Here is an 18,371-nt window from a genome sequence, read left to right on the forward strand (position 1 = left end):
ATATATATTTTGTAAATTTTAATGCAATTCGGTTCGGTTCGGTTCGGTTCGGTACGGGTCGGTTCGGCTCGGTTTCCACCCGCAACTATTTGGAAGTCTATCGACACCTTCGAAATCCGACGCATTTTATCGGGTTCCGACGGACGGGTCGGGTGGGCGGTAATTCTGAAAAATCCCTTCTATTTAATATCGAATAATTGCAACAGTGTCAGATTTAAACAACGCCGTTAAAAGCCAGCACATTTAAAGAGTAGAGCCGTTAAATTCCCACCGCCTGTTTGCTAAGGAGAAAAAAAGAAAAGAAAAAGAATGTGATTATAAATTTATAATGTGTAAATTATAAGAAACACATTAGTTACTTAATTATTAATCATTTAATTTAATGGTAATACTTAAACTCTAAGTAATAAATTCATATGATCTAATGGTCGTACACTCATACTTAAATTTTATGATCATATTATCTCACAATTAATATTAATATTATCTTAGATCTAAGATCATGTGATACATCATATATGTTTTATAAGAATAAAGTATATAATTATAATGTATTGATTAAATAACACAATAACTTATGCAGACATACTATATGATTATATAATGACTAATGATTATGTAATATATACGATTCCAATTTTCAAAGTATAAACTATCTAATTATAATATTTGTATTAAATAACACAATAACTTGTATGGTTGTACTATATGATTATATCATATGATAAAATGATTAATGATAATACCATATATTTCTTTTATATATATATATTTTTTTATATTAATATATACAATAATATATAATATATATACACATATGCATAAATAACAAAAAAAAAAAAAAAAAAGGTATATAATATATTTGTTATTATTGAGTAAATGAGTAATGTTGATTATATATTGTTATTTGTTACTTAATAAAAAATATACGAGCCGAGCCTAATAAGCGAAGCGAGCCTTATACGAGCCGAGCTCACGAGTTGTTCACGAGCTTAACCGAGTCGAGCCGAGCTTGCTTCGTTTAATATTCAAACCAGGATTTATGTTCACGAAGTGCTTCATTTAATATTCGAGTCGAGCACGAGCCGAGCTTATGCGACCCGAGCCCGAATTTATTTGCGAGACGTTTCGTTCACTTAACGGCCGTACTTGTATTGCTGTGGAACGGAAGAAAATAGAAGCAAAGGAAGCCTGTTTGTGTAAACCAAACAAAATGACGGCAAATCTGTTCTCATGGAAGAAAATAGACACATTTTCTTTTTTTGGCTTGCTGTTACGAAACGGTGTTGTTTTTGGGTTAAAAGACGTCTGGTAGAATCTTGGCCATCCAAGCAAAGTACTGCAGATATGCGGTAGTTTGCACTACCGCATTAAAAATGATAGAGTGACCCAACAAATGCCAACTTCTCTCCTACGTATCACTTTTTTTTTATAAAATAAAAAAATTGAAACCTAATATACAAATGATGCTTCGTTTTTGAAAATTGTAAAAATCAAAAACCACGAAATCCCGCTCTCCCTCCCTCGCCCACCCTCTCTCTCACTCCGGCGCAAGGGTTCCGGCAACCGGCGACCTACCTCCCTCCCTAAGAACGGGTTTTGCTCCACCGGCGAGTAGTCTCTCTCTCCTCCACCGGCCACCGGCGAAGGTCTCTCTCTCTTCCACCGGCGTTGAAGAATGCTCTCTCTTTCATCCACTGGCGGTAAGTAGTCCCTCTCTCTCCTCCACCAGTTTGTTTTTAGATTAATTTGGAGAACAATATAAAAACACCTGCAAAATCTAGGGCTATTCGAAGGATTTGGGTATTTCTTTGTTTTTGCTTTAAATAAATATATATATTGCTATTTTAATTTATGAACACTATTGAGGTTCTTTGAAGAATGTTGAAAGATTTGAGTATTTTTTTCATCCTAATCATTTGAGATGTGAGATGAATGGAAAAAGACTGAAGCAATGGCTATATCCTGCACGTCAGTCTAATTTGTTGCTGGGTTGTCCTTCTTTGCTGAGTTTATTGTTGTTGAGCCTGGTTAATTTGTTCAGATATAATTTGAGTTTTGTTGTTTGTACTGTAGTTACCCTGTTTGCAGCCTCTCGATTATGTGTGCTTGCTCTGCTGTTTCCATTTTTACATTCCAAACTCAGCTCTTAACGAACTGAAGAAACCCAGTTTTTCCATTCTTTCCCTGAACGACCCCCCTCCAAATTCACACTTCTTTTCGGGCCAAAAATAGCGGTTAGGGTATAAAAATAGGGTTCTTTCTAGTCATGAGGCCATGGTAACAATGAAAAATAATGAGCATTTACCAGATAGTCATTGACAAGAAAATGCATCAAGAATGTTAGGTTTAAGTAAAGAACAAACACTGCAAATTGCAGATTTTTCAATTGGACTAGGTTGTCAGCCCCAGGGTTTGGTCCAACCATATTTGGTAATTAAGTACACCCAACCCTCCATCTAACATGACTAAATTGTGGATAGTGATCTCCACCTGAATTAAGTCAAAGAGATGACATATACAATAGGATTGAGAGGATTCATGGATCAAGATTTATGTGAGTTATCATGCATCAAAAAGATATATGTGTAAAATACAGGACTAAGCCTGAAATAAGTCAAGCAATGATTGTCTGAAAGTAAGAATAGTTTGCAGACTCATACAACATGAATTTAATCAAGCATTTGAGGTTTTCTTCTTATCCAATTTTGCTTTGCGAATAAAATGTTTTGCTTTTCATTTAAAATCTCTCTCTTTGAGCATTTTATTAGGGTAATCCTGGAGAAAGAGAGTAAAATTCCGGAAGATTGGAATAAATGTTATATTGTTGAATTGTTTGTAGTTTTTTGAAGATGTATATTCAGTACGGTTTTGAAAAAGAAGATACCGACATTTTATAATCCGTTTTGCCTTCTTACCCGACAAAGTTGGAAAGCTTTTTTTTTAATTTTTTTTTTTTTTTTTCTGCCCTAGTATCTAACCATCAGTGGTGGTGGGGCGGTTCGATCGATAAGCGGTGGGTGAGCAAAATGCACCCCAGCCGTGGGTTTAGAGGTGACCCACAACCGTGTGAGGCTTTTTTCGCTTTCTTTTTTTTTTTTTCCTTTTTTAAAAAAAAATTTTTTTTTCCTAGGCAAAATATTTTTATTATTTTTGGTCAGATAAAACGCACATAACCCCTCTTTCATTAGTATTTACCAAACATTACTAGTTGTAGAAGGCATTGCAATTAAGTAATAGATTAATATGGTACATTGCAAAATTTACAAATTTAGAAAATACTGCAAGTTGCCTAGTTCTCGAGAAGAGTAATACTAAATACTAAACTCATATTTTGTTAAAATTTCACTGGGTTAATGTGGCAACGTCTTTTAACTTTTGATTTTTTATTTTTTTAATGAGGACGGATGAACACTGAAACATTAGCCCAATAGAGTAAAAGTGTTGTATGTAGGATTTGGATTTTGAACAATTTACTACCTAAATTGTTAGCAATCTAAATAAAAAATGTGACATAATTCTTATGGGGCTTACATGTCCAAACAAATAGGTATATGTGGACAACAATGTCAACAGCAAAATTGGGTGGAATCCTAGTACCTTAACAATGCTCTTCAGAGAAAACAAAATAAAAAAAAATAAAGATGTTAAAGATAAAGACCAAGACGTAGAATCGGAATGAATCCATATGTCGTAGAAAAATCAATGGTTCATATTTGATCAGACATTTTTTAAACAAAACGTTGTCGTCTAAACCTCTGGACCCAATGGGAACCTTTGGGCCAAAAAAGCCCCCGTCTTGTCTGCGCTTCTTCTCAAGTTTTTGTTTTCCTTTCTGAATTTGAAGGTTTTATGGGCGTATGCTTGCATTTGGCATCTGGGAATCGAGACCTCCACATCCCCTGCGTGATTCCTCCGTTTGTTTCTCGTGAAAACCTGTAAGTTAAAGATTATGTCTTTTGCTTCCTTATATGCTCCATAAAAGAAAAAAAAAAAAAAAGGGGTAAATTTGTTTGGCTCAAGTGAGCCAAGGAGTCATGTTGGGCTCTTTTGAGTGGACCTTACTCTCAAATGTTGAAATGTCTGATATTTTGTACAACCGGATTGTTTTCCCGCACTTTCTTGGTAACGAAACAGAGCTTAGCTTTTCACTGGCACTAGGGATTGGTTCATATTTTGTTTTGTTATCTGGGTTTTCTTAAAGCATTTGTGTTTTACCAACTCCACTGGCACCAATGGGTTTTGCATGCAAGAATCTTAGTTTTCTTCATTGTTCTTATTTGGGTAATATTCTCTTAAAGCATTTGTGTTTTGGCTAATTTTAGGTAAAAAAAACGTCAAATATAGTGAGTGTTTGTGGCTGTGGGCTAGAATGAGTTTTGATGACGAATGCAAGTCGAGGTTGGCAAGGCAGTTGAAGAGAAGGTCCATTGCCAATTATAACTTTACAAAGAAAGGTAGAAAAAACAGTTTTAATATAAATCTCTATTAAAACTGTTTTTTTTCTACTTTTCTTTGTAAAGTGTTCCAAACTTCCAAGTTGGTTTGTTAAGCTCACTTCTTCAGCATCTCAAAAAGTCATGTTTTAAGCACAGAATTAATGGAATTTGCTTGCATCTTCATTTATAACTTGAAAACACTAAAACAATACAAGATCAAAAAGATAACAACACATTAGAGTTATAAGACTTGAATGTACAACATTTGACGTTTATTAGTGGCCCTTGACATTATATCAATTAATAGTTGTTTGGATTAGCACTTCCTTGGCAGGAGAATAAATTAAGTATTTCAATAGTACAGCACAAACACAACTTAAGGAGTGGCCTTCCACAATGTGTGAAGAAAATGTTGATTTTTTTAACAAAATCTTATTCTAAACAACCAGGATCAACCAAAGGCCTGACTCACTTATAAAGTGCTAATGCCACTCTAGCTAATTTGAGTAATCAACCGTCCAAAAGAGTTCAATTCTATTGGACCAAGTTGTTTCTGGTGAAGCATATTTAAATGTATTTATGTTGTTTGTTCATGTTTTTTATTTGATAAGAAAAAATAAAAATTTTAACAAGCTAAACCAATTTTTCAGCATGATCCACTTCGAATCGAAAGCATTTTTAATTTTCTATAAGTTAAAATAAATAAATAAATTGAAGCACGCCAGACTTTTTTTTTTTTTTGGTCAAAAAAATTAAAATAATAAAATAATAATAAAAAAAAAATCACGGCCGGCGTGCTTCACTGTTGAACACGCCGGGCGTGCTCTATATCTTTACCCATAAATAAATGGGTAAAGATAAACAGCACGCACGCCGCATGCTGTGAATCTGTTCTCTAAATAAACAATTCCTCGAAAACATGTTAATAAACACCTTCGGATTTCAGTTTTTGCGTCTGTTTGTGACGTTGTCTTTGGCTAGAAGACAAGTTAAATGGATAATGGCAGAGTGGGTCATGTCCCACGTGGAGGAACATGTAGCATTCAACTTCTCTTGGACACCGGCACAACGCCACCTGTATTTAATCGGTACAATGACTTGTTATTAGTTCACAGTCTGTTTACTGTTCTTACGCATTTACAAAAGAAAACAAGAAAATATGGGTATTTGTCTAAGCTTTTAATTTTATGAATCATGGGACTCTTCACTGCCAAAATAAAAACTTTGAAAACCTTCCAATTGGTCCAAAAAATAGCTTGGACAAAACGAATGATTTTTATGTTTGGGTCATTGGAATATAAGCTGGTCCAATCTTCATCCACGATATGATGAGCAGGACCACTCCCATCATGCCCCAATTTGGAGTATTAGGCTAGTAGCCCTCTCATATGTTCATTAGATTTGTTTACTTTTGATGTGATAAAATAAAATAAAATAAAACTTTATAAACAAATTGGTATGGACAACTTCCATCATGTCCCAATTTTGTTATTATCATACCACACTTTCTTCCATAGCATCATCACATTCAGAGGCGGACCCAAATACATTATCGGTGGCTACAAATTTTAGAATTATTTATATTGTTTTTAAGATATGCCATTAATTTTTTTTTTTTTTATCCACCATAAACTTAAAATCTTAATTCCGCTCCTTATCTCAATCCCTAAGAACGCATTTACTTTATATAATATGCCATCCACTTGATCATCCTCTAAGGAATACAAGTGACTACACAAAACATCATTTACCTGATTTGCAAGTATTGATATGGAATTAGAATTGAACGATTAAAATCAACCTTCCCAAAAAATAAGCACTTTTTTTTTTTTTTTTCTTACAGCATCTTTATTGAACTCTTTTAATTTAATATTTTTCTAAAAATTTGAGAAAAAAACTCTAAAAAATAAACATTTAACACATTTTATACTCTATTTCAAATTTAACTTTTGTAAGAGAATCTCTTCAAATACTAAAAGAGCCCAAATATACAAGTTATTTGCTCTTTTTTAAACTTATATACTCATTTCCCTTATTTCTCACTAACAAGAAAAAAAAAAAAAAAAAAAATTAAAGTAGAGAAAGATATAAAGAATTTAATACTTGGTTCATTTTAAAAACAAGTATAAATTAAATATTAAAAAATATTAATTAATTAATTATTATTATTTTTTAAAATTTAGCTTTTTAATTTTCTTACATTCCAGATAAAAAGCCGACCACGGCCATTAGGGTATAGAATTGAGATCCTTTCTAATTGAGGAAAAATTAAAGATTCTTCAATTGTTAATTGTGATATTTCATTTTAAATTTAATGGTCTATAAAATGTTATCTGCTTTTATATAACTAAGGTATTAAATATTGACTTTTGTTTTATCGAAATTTAAATAATTTTATAAATCATTAAATTTAAAATTAAGTATCATAATTAAAAAAATTATTAATTTCTCTTCAATTAAATGGGATCCGGATATGCCGAGGGTAAGCTTTAGAATTTAGAAAAAACAAAAAACGACATAAAAATAACCAAAATTTCTCCGATTCCCAACAAACGACTCCGTCTCGTCAGTTAAAGGTATTAGGTACTTTAACATCACAATATCACATTACACAAGTGTCGAAAACCTTCCCGCCATGTCAGACCTAAACGCCGCGCGTGAGTCTCGCTATTGAATTTCTGCCACTGCTACCCCGAAACCCTTTCATAGGAGAGACAGCTCTCCCACCTCTCTCTGGTATATATATATATTTCAGAGCGAGACTTTCTCCTAGTGATCCGATTTTCTCAATTTAGTTTCCTTTTTATTTTCTTTCTCACAATTCACAAAATTTCCTTTTTCTCGGATCAGAATTGGGATCTCTTCTGTCTCCAACCGCTTCGTGGATTTCTTTTCCTTCTCCGAAATGCTTCTCTGTCTCTCTCTCGAGGTTTGATCCTCATTGCGTGTCATTTCTCTGTTTTTCTCAAACTTCCCTGCATTTTCGTCCGCTTTCTTTCTCACATCTTACGAACAAACTTGAGAGTGATCGGTTTTCTATCAACGAAATTTTGTTGGCAATAGAAGAATCAAACTAATCTTCACCATCTTCATCGCTTTCCGTCCACAGATTTTATTAACTTTCAATCCAATCGATTCTCTTCTGAAATTACCCACCATTAAATCCAGTTCTACGAACTCAATTCTATATACCCAAAAATTGATTCATCCATTTGTTCCTTGATTACCTTCAATTATTACAAATTTTCTATTTTTCACATTATCATTCCCTTCCACACCCAGAAAACAAAGCTCCGAAATGAACCAACAGCCACAAAAACCGGTGCTCCAAAAACCGCCAGGATACCGGGACCCGACAGTCCCGGCTCAACCGGGCCCGAGACCGACGCCCCGAAAACCGGTCCTCCCGTCTTCCTTCCAACCGACGAAGCGGCGCAAGAGCTGTTTCCGCGGCTGCTGCTGCTGTCTCTGCGTCGTCTTTCTCGTGCTAATCATCATCGCCGCGGTCGCTCTCTGCCTCTTATACCTCTGGTTCGTGCCGAAACTCCCGGTTTTCCACTTGCAGTCGTTTCGGATCCACCAGTTCAAGGTCACCGTCAAGCCCGACGGCACGTACCTGGACGCGCGGACGGTCACGAGGGTGGAGGTGAAGAACCCCAACGGCAAGTTGTCGTTGTTTTACAAGAAGAGCACCGTGGCGCTGACGGCTGGGGAGGAGGGAACGGAGTTGGGGTCGGAGGACGTGGCTGGGTTCACGCAGGAGAGGAAGAACACGACGAGTTTGAAGGTGGAGACTGGGGTGAGGAACGAGCTGGTGGACGACGGTGAGGGCACGAGGCTCAAGGCTGGCTTCCTCAGCAAGGATTTGGTGGTCAACGTTCAGGTTCGGACCGGGGTGGGATTGATCGTGAATGGTGCGAGGATAGGTCCCCTGCCAGTGAAGGTCTTGTGTGGTGGTGTGAGCTTCAACAGGCTCGAGTCTGGTGTCATGCCCAAATGTACCATCAATACCCTCAAATGGTAACATTTTTAACTTCAAATTGCTCTCTCAATTCGACCCATATTTGATTTTTGTGCAATTAAGCATTTAGTTTTGTGCTTGAAACTGTGAGCTTTTGATAATGCCCATCAGCTTTACATGGGCTTATGAATCCCATCCCATATGATATGATAGCAACAGGGTAACCAATGACAGCTTTTTATTTACATTAATGGATTTTGATTACATAGGGTGGCCGGGTGGGTGTGTGTCTTGAGAGTATTGATGATGGACTGACAATTCTGATTGAGATTCTTGTTTTGCCGCAGGATAAACATACATTGATGACCCGGGCTGTCGTGTTTGGAGATGGGTGATGGTTGGTTGGTTGGTTGAAGAGTGAAATATATCATTTTGACAAGACGATCGGCAAATTTTCTGGCAAACAGAGCCTACACAACACATGAACGTTAGCTAGTTTGATCATTTTTTATATTTAAAATAAACGTATACCATATTCTTTTACTCAGAAAAACAAAGAAAAAGGGAGATTGGAATGGAGGGAATCTATAACAGTCTGACTTGTGTCCATGCCTAAGCTTTGGATCCTTCTTGTGTGTATGTATAGTGGGATGCACATAATTTTTGTTTATGAGGTTGGATTTTAATTGTTTGTTTAATTTTTGTGTGTTGATTGGCAAATCGTTTTATATATATATATATATTTTTTGTGTCTTGTCTTTCTTTTGTTTTTCTTAAATTAGTCAAGAGATTCTTTGGTTGTTGTGGGGTCGGAGGTTGGGGTCTTGGGTTCCTGATGGAACTGCCAGGCTGCCATTTGTTTGTAAGAAGCAAATGAATCGAAATTACGAAATTGGAATAAGATGTAACGTCTTATATTTTGATTAATCTACTTTCTTTTTTTAGAAAAAAAAGGTGCAACATGTAAAGGAAGGATAGCGAGAGAGAGAGCTGATCAGAGAGGGATATGATATCTGCCATGTGTCTCCCAGATGTCTTACGAAACTAATCACCTAATTGTTGTTTGTAGATTAGTGGTATATAGTAAAATGTGTTCATTTGTTTGATATTCTACAACGTACGACTTGGTTCAGGAAAAGCATAATACGACTTTTTGGGTTGGATGTTCCCAACTTTTAAATGTATAGCATCAATCAGTTTGGTGAGTAGCCCACAGATTAGGTTTACGATTGATCAAAAGTATGAAAATGTCAGCTAAAATGTAGCTTCTGCTTTTGTAGCTCTACTTACTAACATGTTTAAATGAAATCCTTGTTACAAACCAACTAGCGACCATTTGAAGAGAAAAACAGTAGTTCAAGTGTCACCATGGGATGGAGATCGGGCACAATTATTTGTTTACATTGCATGCAATATCTGTGGCCCACAAGTAGTTAATTGCACAAGGTATGCTACAGTGCAATATAATGTCCACATTTAGTAACGTGTCTAATGGAGAGAGATGATTGAAATTCAAATTTCAAATTTGAATCGTTCTTTTTACGTGATTATCCATATGCTATGTCAGTAAAAATGGGTCAAATGTGGGCATTATAATGTGACTTTTGTAATGGGGCCCTTGTCCGGCAGATCCTGATCGTCATTAATCCCCACCTCCGGCGGCGGCATGTCAAAATCCTCCTCCATTGATGTAAAAACCTTGGTTTGAGAATAACTCACCACTTGCAAGCGCCGAAACAATGCCCACAAGATCTGTGCTCGCCAGCAACCTTTATGTCTGTGTTCATGTGCTGCAGAAGCCTGAGAAGGACACCAGGAACAAGATTGGCCATGTTTTGGACCTTCAATTTGCATTACACTGAAAACCCAGATGGAGACATTCTAGATTTCAAATGTGAGCACCAAAATCTTGCAGAAATGGTCACAAATATAGAGTTTTTTTTTTTTTTTCTTGTGACATTTTCAAGTGTTGAAATATATATAGAATATAAAATACTAAAATATAAAAGAGAAAGAAAAGATAGCGGAAGCAGAGAGAGATGTATGGGCTACATCTTGTATATTCACCGTATAGTATCAATCAATAACTCTCTATGTATAGAGAGACAATGAGTAGTGACCAAGAAACCCAAATTAAACCCTAAAATATATAAGGAAATAAATAAACCCTACATTACAAATTAAATAACGGAAATATAAAATATTCTAACAAAGGAAATAATATATTATAACATCCCATTTCAAACTCAAGGTGTAAGCTTGAGTTTGGAAAAGAGAATAAATTAAAGGCATCTGAAGTCGATGGTTGGATCAATACAATGCCGGCGAGAAAGGTTGAAAGTGACGGCCAAATAAATACCGGAGACCAGAGACAAGCTGCTAAAAGAATCCAGTTAAGGGCTATGCCGCAACTGACAATGACGGTCGAAGAACGAAAACTAGTTATTAAATCCCTTGAAGGGCCAAACCACATTGTGCCAGGGTTCGCCAATAACAAAGACGAGAAAGGCTGAAAGTGACGGCTGGAGAAATACCGGAGAACGAAGACAAGCCACTAAAAGAATCCGGTGAAGGGCCAAGCCGTAACTGACAATGAGGCTGGAGAACGAAAACTAGCCGCTAAAATTCCCGTGAAGGGCCAAAACCGCATTGTGCCAAGATTCGTCAATGAATAAAGTCGTGGATCACAACAAAATTAAGAGATCATCAGAAGAGAATGCTAGAAAACACTATAGAAACGTCATAAGACTTTTATTGAAAGCCACAGTAACAGAAACGTGGCTCTGATACCATGTTAAAATATATATAAAATATAAAATACTAAAATATAAAAGAGAAAGAAAAGATAGCGGAAGCAGAGAGAGATGTATGGGCTACATTTTGTATATTCACCGTATAGTATCAATCAATATTACAACTCTCTATGTATAGAGAGATAATGAGTAGTGACCAAGAAACCCAAATTAAACCCTAAAATATATAAGAAAAGAAATAAATCCTACATTACAAATTAAATAACGAAAATATAAAATATTCTAACAAAGGAAATAATATATTTTAACATCAAGGTAATAAAGGCCCCATTCTCAAGGTCTGCACGTGGAAAAATGGAGGAGGATTTTGACATGCCGCCGCCAGAGGAGATGATGAACCGTCACCTGGTACAATGAAAGCCCATTTTTTAAAAATATTTTTAGCTTTTTAATTATTATTTTTAAGTTTTAATGAGTTTTTTATTATTAATTTTTTAAACCTAATTTTGAACGGTGAAAAACGGTACCATTTAGTGAAAAATGCTACCATTTTCCACTACAGCAATGAAAATTACCGCATTCAAGCCAGATTCAAATAAAAGAATAGTACCTAGCATTTTTTTTTTGGTATGGTTGTACAATTATGTAGTAGCTGTCTAATGGTTGAGAATCTTGAGACTTATAGCCCTTTAATTGAATAAACTGTTGGTTATTTATTTTGTATGAAGTCCTATTCAATGCGGATATAAAAAAGATAATAATAATTGAAGGTCAGTTTGAATTAGTTTCAAAAAAGTGCGATTAAAAATAGAGATTTTAAAACATACGATGTGAAAATGCAATTTTTTAAAATGTATTTAATCATTTGGTAAAATTGAGATTTCATCTTTAAAATCTTAGTTTAGGTTTTTTTCTTTTTTTTTTTTGTTTTGTTTTGTTTTGTTTTTGTTTACTTAAAACCTTTTCTCCTGGATTTATTTTAATGGAATAAAAGCTTTTTTCCACTACAATGGCAATATGCAGATTAACTGAACACGTACCATTTACTTACAATCTGAGATTTGAGAGTGGGCCTTTAAAAACCCGGTGTCGAAAAGTCAAGTGGGCATTAAAAACCATCACCAAGCACAGGCCAATCCCAATTCTCCTCTCATCGAACCACAGCCGTTCATTTATTTGCAAAAAGAAGTAGTCACAACCAACGGTCCAAATTCTATCTCAGCCAACGAGAACCAGATTCTCATTAAAAGGAAATGGCCTTTGAATTCTGTGTCTCTCTCTAATCATCGTTTGTACGTTTCGTCGAGTTTTGCTCTCCCTCTCTCTCTCTCTCAAGTCTCGCTTTTAGATCGGAGCCAATTTCGAGCTTCATCCATGGCTTCGAAGCGGATCTTGAAGGAGCTCAAGGACCTCCAGAAAGACCCTCCTACCTCCTGCAGTGCTGGTACCATCTTCTTCTACAAACACCTCTTCTGTTGTTGTTTTATTTTTCTTTACGTTGCTTGTTTTTACGGTTTTCTTTGGTTTCCATTGTCGTAAGCTTCTTTCCAGGCTCGATCTGTGATCTTTCTAACTTTTGAGGATCTGAGTTGTATTTTCTGATTAAGATATGTATTTTTTGTTATACATGTGGTTAATTTCCGGGATTTACTTTGAATTCTTATGGTTTCTATGTAATCTTAATGTTTGTATTGGAAGCATTTAGATGCAATGAAAGCGTTTGGTGTGATGTAATTGCATGAGCTTGTTCGGTATAGCATCATCTGGATAGTTACGTGAGCGTGGCGATGGATAAAAATAAAATAAAATTTGAATTGGATTGTGGGGGAAATGCTGAATCTGCTAACTTTCCTTACCTATGTATATAAAGAAGTATCTTGTTAATAACATTGGGTGGTTCTTTGTGATTGCTTTACATATAGGTAAAGTTTAAGAGTTTTTGTTGCAACTTGCGGGAAGGATTAGTTTTACAGGATGAAACAGATGCTGAATACTTGTGGAAGTCTGGCTGAGCTTAGTTAGTGGCAGTGGCATAGCTTTGAGTGTGTTACAAACATAAGGCTATCTCTTAAGATGGCAAGTTTTACTTTAGATGTAATTGGTCTTGATCAATTCCTATTGTTAAGCCTTTTCAGCTTAAATCATCTCTGACATGTACCTTTTTGGGAAATCCAATTACATTAAATGGTCTTTGATCACTGAAATGGAGTACCCTGCCAACACTTTTAGCAGTCTTTGCATTGCATGCTGTCGATAGGGGAAGTATTTCATTTTTTGGGGGCTCCTCAAATAATGAAATGCATGAAGATTGGTTTTTCTTGTTCACACTCTGCATAACTTGTCCCGCTTGTTTCAAACATGCCTCAAAAGTCTAAACAATATCTATAAGTAAAATCTATATTTTAGGTCAACAGTAGTGCTGGATATAAAGTTCTCCAATAGTCTCCACTTTCATTGTACTATCTTTTGGACCTTATATATATATATATATTCAAAGGATGACGTGATATTTATTTGCAATGCTTTCTTCTTTGATGAAAAATGTTTTCTATATTTACTGGTGCGATTGTGTTCAATACTAATAAAAAAGGGGATTCATGCAGAAAATTCCAAAAAGTCAACAAGCTACATAATCATGGTTGCATGGTTGTGACATGACGTGTTATACATTAGTGTGTGCTAACATATTTAGACATGGTTAGAAAATGTTCTTGGGGCTGGGTCATTGCCATGTAGCTTTATCTTTGAATGTGTGCAACGTTTATCTGTAAACATTTTTCTTATCCCAGCCACAAAAAGGGGGAAAAACACAAAACTGTATTGTCTTATCTGAACTGCAGGAAAAGTATTCCTTAATACTTGGATAACGGGTTTTTGAGAGCTCTTTGTCAAGTGTAGTACTATTGAGTGTAGTGTTTTTTGCCTAGTTCTAGCTATTCGTATAATTTGTTCATCTTGTAGATGGAAAAAAAGTTCTTATCCCAGCCGCAGAAAAGGAGGAACAAAAAAAGAAATAAAATGGAACTCTATGGTAAATATCTAAATAACAGGAAAAGTAGTCATTGTATGACGGGTTTCATGAGCTCTTTGTCAAGTGCAGTATTATTGAGTGTAGACTGTAGTGTTTTTGGCCCAGTCGTGCAGTAGCATACCACATGCCAGGTGGATAAAATGGTGGTAATTATGGAGGGTTAAACATGTTATTTTATGATGAATGCCTAGTTCAAGCTTCAATATGTACTTGTTGGAATAGTTTGTTTTCATCATGCGTTCGAAACTGTGGGTTTCATCTATTTGCTTGACCACTTATAGATTGGTCTAAGATGTGGGTTGAAGGAGTTATTTGGCTAAACATAGTTTGATTGGTGGAAAGTCCATAGTATTGATCCCAAAAGTTGCATCATGAACTGTTGATTGGAATCAGTATTACTATTATTTTTATTTAATTTATCTTATTATTATTTTTTATTGGTCAAAAATGCAAAGTAAATTATTCCTCCTGAAAGTTGCGTCTCCTTTCTCTGAACTGATCGTTATTATTATTATTATTACCATGTTGATTTTTATTTTTATCTTTTTGTTTCTTTACCATAGTTGCTTCTTACCCATATCATGTCATGCATAGATTTTTAATGCCTCTACTTATGAAGATATGAGGTTGTAGCTACTTCATCAATACTTTATTGTGTTTAATTTCCGTTCCTTTTATAAATGTAGGTGTGTCTCACTTTTAATAGCTCCCTCTTTTAGGAGTAAGTGCAATGTTACTCAAAGACTATCTCATGTGTTGAACAAAATTTGCATTTCATGGTTTAAACTTCTCCGGTTCTTCAAATAGTTCCCAAGTGTTCTAGGAACATCATAGTTTTCTCTAGCTCTTTCCGATTAATAGAGGCCAATTGGATGTACGTTATTTATTATATATGAATTCCAATCACACAGGGTTATGTATTCAAACATGGCAACTCTATCGATAGAGTTTTTAATTTGCCACTGGACAGCTGCTATGGACTATATTAATTTGCCTAATTGTCTTGATTTTCTTTCTCGTTCTGGCTAGATGTATCTTTTGTATACTTTCTATGTGCTTGAGTTGCGCCTTTGCGCTTTTTTAATAAAATTTGGATTTCTTATAAATTTTTTTTTTTTGAAATCCTAATGACTTAAGATGCCTGATTTTTCTGTTGTCGTCTTTCATTTTGTAAAACTTTCTTGTCAAAACAATCAAGCTTGTGGTTTTCATTTATTAAAGAGAGTATCTATACCTGAAATTTTATGTTCAATACAATGTCTTTTGGTAATGAAATATTTTGGGATATAAAGCTGTCTTTTTCTATCTTTTACTTTGACAGGCCCTGTAGCTGAGGACATGTTTCATTGGCAAGCAACGATTATGGGTCCCCCTGATAGTCCTTATGCCGGGGGAGTCTTTCTAGTTACCATTCATTTCCCTCCTGATTATCCTTTTAAACCACCTAAGGTATGACACATCACATCATTTATAAATGTTTACGTAGAGGTTGTTTCCTTTTTTTTGCAATTTTGTCTACTTTTGCCTTCTGATTTGTGAAAAAAGTTAATCTTAGATGGCAAGGGAAACTTTTAGCTAAAAACATATCAAGAACAACTTCTGTGCTGGACAGGGAGAGACAAATTCCATAAACCCCTTTAAGGATTCCACTTTATGAAAACAATTGATATCTGTTGTATCAGCTATAATTTCAATGATCAACTTCTCCATAGCGTGTCTGTGCTACCTAGATTGGATTTCTAAGTTGTCATAGCAACCTCCCTTCTCAAAGAATGTTGAATAATTTTTATGGATTCTGTTGTTTCTCCAATTCGGCAATGAGAAAGAGGAAAATAAACTTCAGTGACACCAAAGTGGGGAGAGAGAAATTTTTCTCAAATTAATAGAATACATTAAAATAAGAAAATTGAAATGAAGAAACCTATTCTATGATTCTTGGGTCAATGGACTCTTAGATGGCACTTCCCCATAAAATTGGGATGAAGGATGACGTCAAGAGTTCAAGACCTATTTGTTGCATGTATAACTTACCAATCGAAAAAATGAAAAGTTATATGATAGGAATTTCAAGCTTTCATTCTTGCTTTTGGTTTGTTATTTTTGCCTTTTTGATTGTCTGGTTCAGTAAAGTATTTTTATCCTTCATTTGATTGTTCTTGTCTGAATGCACCTGAGTCTAACCGGTGGCTACACTAGGTTGTTACTTATTAGACATCATTGTCAAAATTTTGGATCTGTAGGAATGTCATTTGTGAAAAGAAATTACTTTTTTTGTTATTTATTTATTTTTACAATGAAGTGATCTCTTGCCAAAGAAAAAATTATCTTTAGTAATCAACATGCTAATTTAGATCATATTTATATCTAAAGCTTAGTAAGGTGGGTTATGTTGCTGTGAATTCTCGACCTTTTATGAAATTCAATTTTTTGGCACGTGGGAGGAATTAATCCAAGTCAAATGGACCCTCTGCTTGGGAAATTTCAGTAATTAAGCGTTATACATGAATTTTTTTTTTTTTTTTTTTTTCTCAGATTTGTTTGCGCTAATAGTTTAGGAATGAAGTGTGCAATAATTAGTTACATTTACCCTTTATTCCCACCTTCACTATATGTTTCTTGCAGGTTGCCTTTAGGACCAAAGTTTTTCATCCGAACATAAACAGCAATGGCAGCATATGCCTTGACATTTTAAAAGAGCAGTGGAGCCCTGCCTTGACTATATCCAAGGTTCTGAATCCTGATCTCTTTAACAACTTTGTTAACATCTAAACTATTAAGGTTATTATGAATTTTCCTTGTCCAAAATAAGCATGGACATCACATGGGAAGCATAAAACAACACATTCTTGAGAATTTGCCTTGAGAAGAGATGTGTCCTTCTTCACTGTTTCATCATTTTGCTGTTTTTTAAATTTGGTGGGAAGGGTTGTTGTTTCTCTTTTTCAGGTGCTGCTCTCCATCTGTTCCCTTCTGACGGATCCAAACCCGGATGATCCGCTGGTGCCAGAAATTGCACACATGTACAAGACAGACAGGGCCAAGTACGAGACAACTGCCAGGAGCTGGACTCAGAAGTATGCCATGGGCTAGGCCCAGCGTGCTTTGTGGGCCTGGGCCTTTTAGGAGCTAGTCTTTTTCTTCCTTGTCATGTAAAAATGAAGTGCCAACGGACTAAAATCTGTACCTTACATATGATATGAAAGCGTGCTTAATATGCTTTTGCTGTTTCACGCTCTTTCGCTTCGTTGACGGTCTTGTCCTTACTATGTTTTTACAAGTATATTTTTGTATAAGTATTATTCACTAATGGGTGATCTAATTAAGTTTCGCTTCTACTTCTCTGTTTTTTTTTAAACCGATATTCTAGAATTTAATAAAAATTCTATATTTCGCCCGTAAAAATTTGTGTCAAAATGTCCCATCATTTTTTTTTTTGTTGTCCTTTTTTTTTTTATAAAAAATATGACATGGCATTTTGTCACATAAATTTTTATAGGTAAAATGTTAGAATTTTTATAAGATTCAAGCATTTTTTTTAAAAAAATGTTGTAAGTCAACAATTTTGATATGTAAGGTCAGCAACATGCCACGTCTTCTTTCATATTTTTTGTTTTATTAACATCTCTTTCAAAGACAAGACGTTAGTGACGTGGCATATTTCTGGCCTTACAAATGAAAATTGCTGCCACGGCAATTTCTTAAAATTTGCTGTGGATCCTCATCTGAACCGAATTAGCTGTAGAAAAGGACAATGTCTGTCTGGTATGGGAGAAATAAAGTAGCTCGGGGTGTTACGGGTATTTCACATTCTTGCGCCAACTGGAGACAGACATAAGATTAGACAACGATTCTAGATTTGTTATCATATATTTTGGGGACGCAGGAGGAAAAGTTTCAGAACTTTGGATTGCAATCTCTTTCACCCCCTGATCCTACCGTTGAAAAACTGATTTTCATCGTCTGTTTTGGCGTAGAATATATTTTCTTTTTGGTGTTCGACTCTGACTTATATGAAAAATCATCAAATATTTTGTTATAGCGAAAGAAAAGAAGGTAGAAATAGGTATTTTGGAGGGTGGGATTCAGATTCAATGTAGTCAATTGTGAGAAGATCTTTGTAGGGTTCACTGGTCTAAACAAGCATGCTCAAGCAAATAGGTCCCACAATGAACACTATCACAATAGTC

The 18,371-nt window shown here is 35.2% G+C and overlaps 2 protein-coding genes across 4 annotated transcripts; both read left to right on the forward strand.

Annotated features, from left to right (window-relative positions):
* Positions 1–1,476: 1,476 nt before the first annotated feature.
* Positions 1,477–9,105, forward strand: LOC132187440 (late embryogenesis abundant hydroxyproline-rich glycoprotein family protein). Of its 3 annotated transcripts, none has more exons than XR_009440832.2 (3): positions 1,477–1,703; positions 3,848–3,938; positions 8,748–9,105. XR_009440832.2 is itself a non-coding variant. In XM_059601751.2 (2 exons), the coding sequence occupies exons 1-2, from the start codon at positions 7,738–7,740 to the stop codon at positions 8,761–8,763; spliced, it is 738 nt and encodes a 245-aa protein (XP_059457734.1). In that variant the 5' UTR covers positions 6,922–7,737; the 3' UTR covers positions 8,764–9,105. The 3 variants fall into 3 exon arrangements, 1 of the variants encoding a protein (XP_059457734.1); XR_009440831.2 differs by lacking the exon at positions 8,748–9,105 and adding an exon at positions 4,326–4,723; XM_059601751.2 differs by lacking the exons at positions 1,477–1,703; positions 3,848–3,938 and adding an exon at positions 6,922–8,459.
* A 3,192-nt stretch (positions 9,106–12,297) lies between these two features.
* LOC132186832 (ubiquitin-conjugating enzyme E2-17 kDa) lies at positions 12,298–17,428 on the forward strand. Its single transcript, XM_059600924.2, has 4 exons — positions 12,298–12,597; positions 15,506–15,633; positions 16,807–16,911; positions 17,131–17,428. The coding sequence occupies exons 1-4, from the start codon at positions 12,528–12,530 to the stop codon at positions 17,272–17,274; spliced, it is 447 nt and encodes a 148-aa protein (XP_059456907.1). The 5' UTR covers positions 12,298–12,527; the 3' UTR covers positions 17,275–17,428.
* The last annotated feature ends 943 nt before the right edge of the window (positions 17,429–18,371 follow it).

The sequence above is a fragment of the Corylus avellana genome, chromosome 6, assembly GCF_965113065.1.
Source record: "Corylus avellana chromosome 6, dhCorAvel1.hap1.2, whole genome shotgun sequence".
NCBI classification, from domain to species: domain Eukaryota; kingdom Viridiplantae; phylum Streptophyta; class Magnoliopsida; order Fagales; family Betulaceae; genus Corylus; species Corylus avellana.

Excerpts from the sequence above, each read along its gene's own strand:
- LOC132187440 (XM_059601751.2), top strand. The coding sequence starts at position 7,738 with ATGAACCAACAGCCACAAAAACCGGTGCTCCAAAAACCGCCAGGATAC.
- LOC132186832 (XM_059600924.2), top strand. The coding sequence starts at position 12,528 with ATGGCTTCGAAGCGGATCTTGAAGGAGCTCAAGGACCTCCAGAAAGAC. Across the intron at positions 15,634-16,806 it reads ATCCTTTTAAACCACCTAAG|GTTGCCTTTAGGACCAAAGT; the intron begins GTATGACACATC and ends TGTTTCTTGCAG. Across the intron at positions 16,912-17,130 it reads CTGCCTTGACTATATCCAAG|GTGCTGCTCTCCATCTGTTC; the intron begins GTTCTGAATCCT and ends TCTCTTTTTCAG.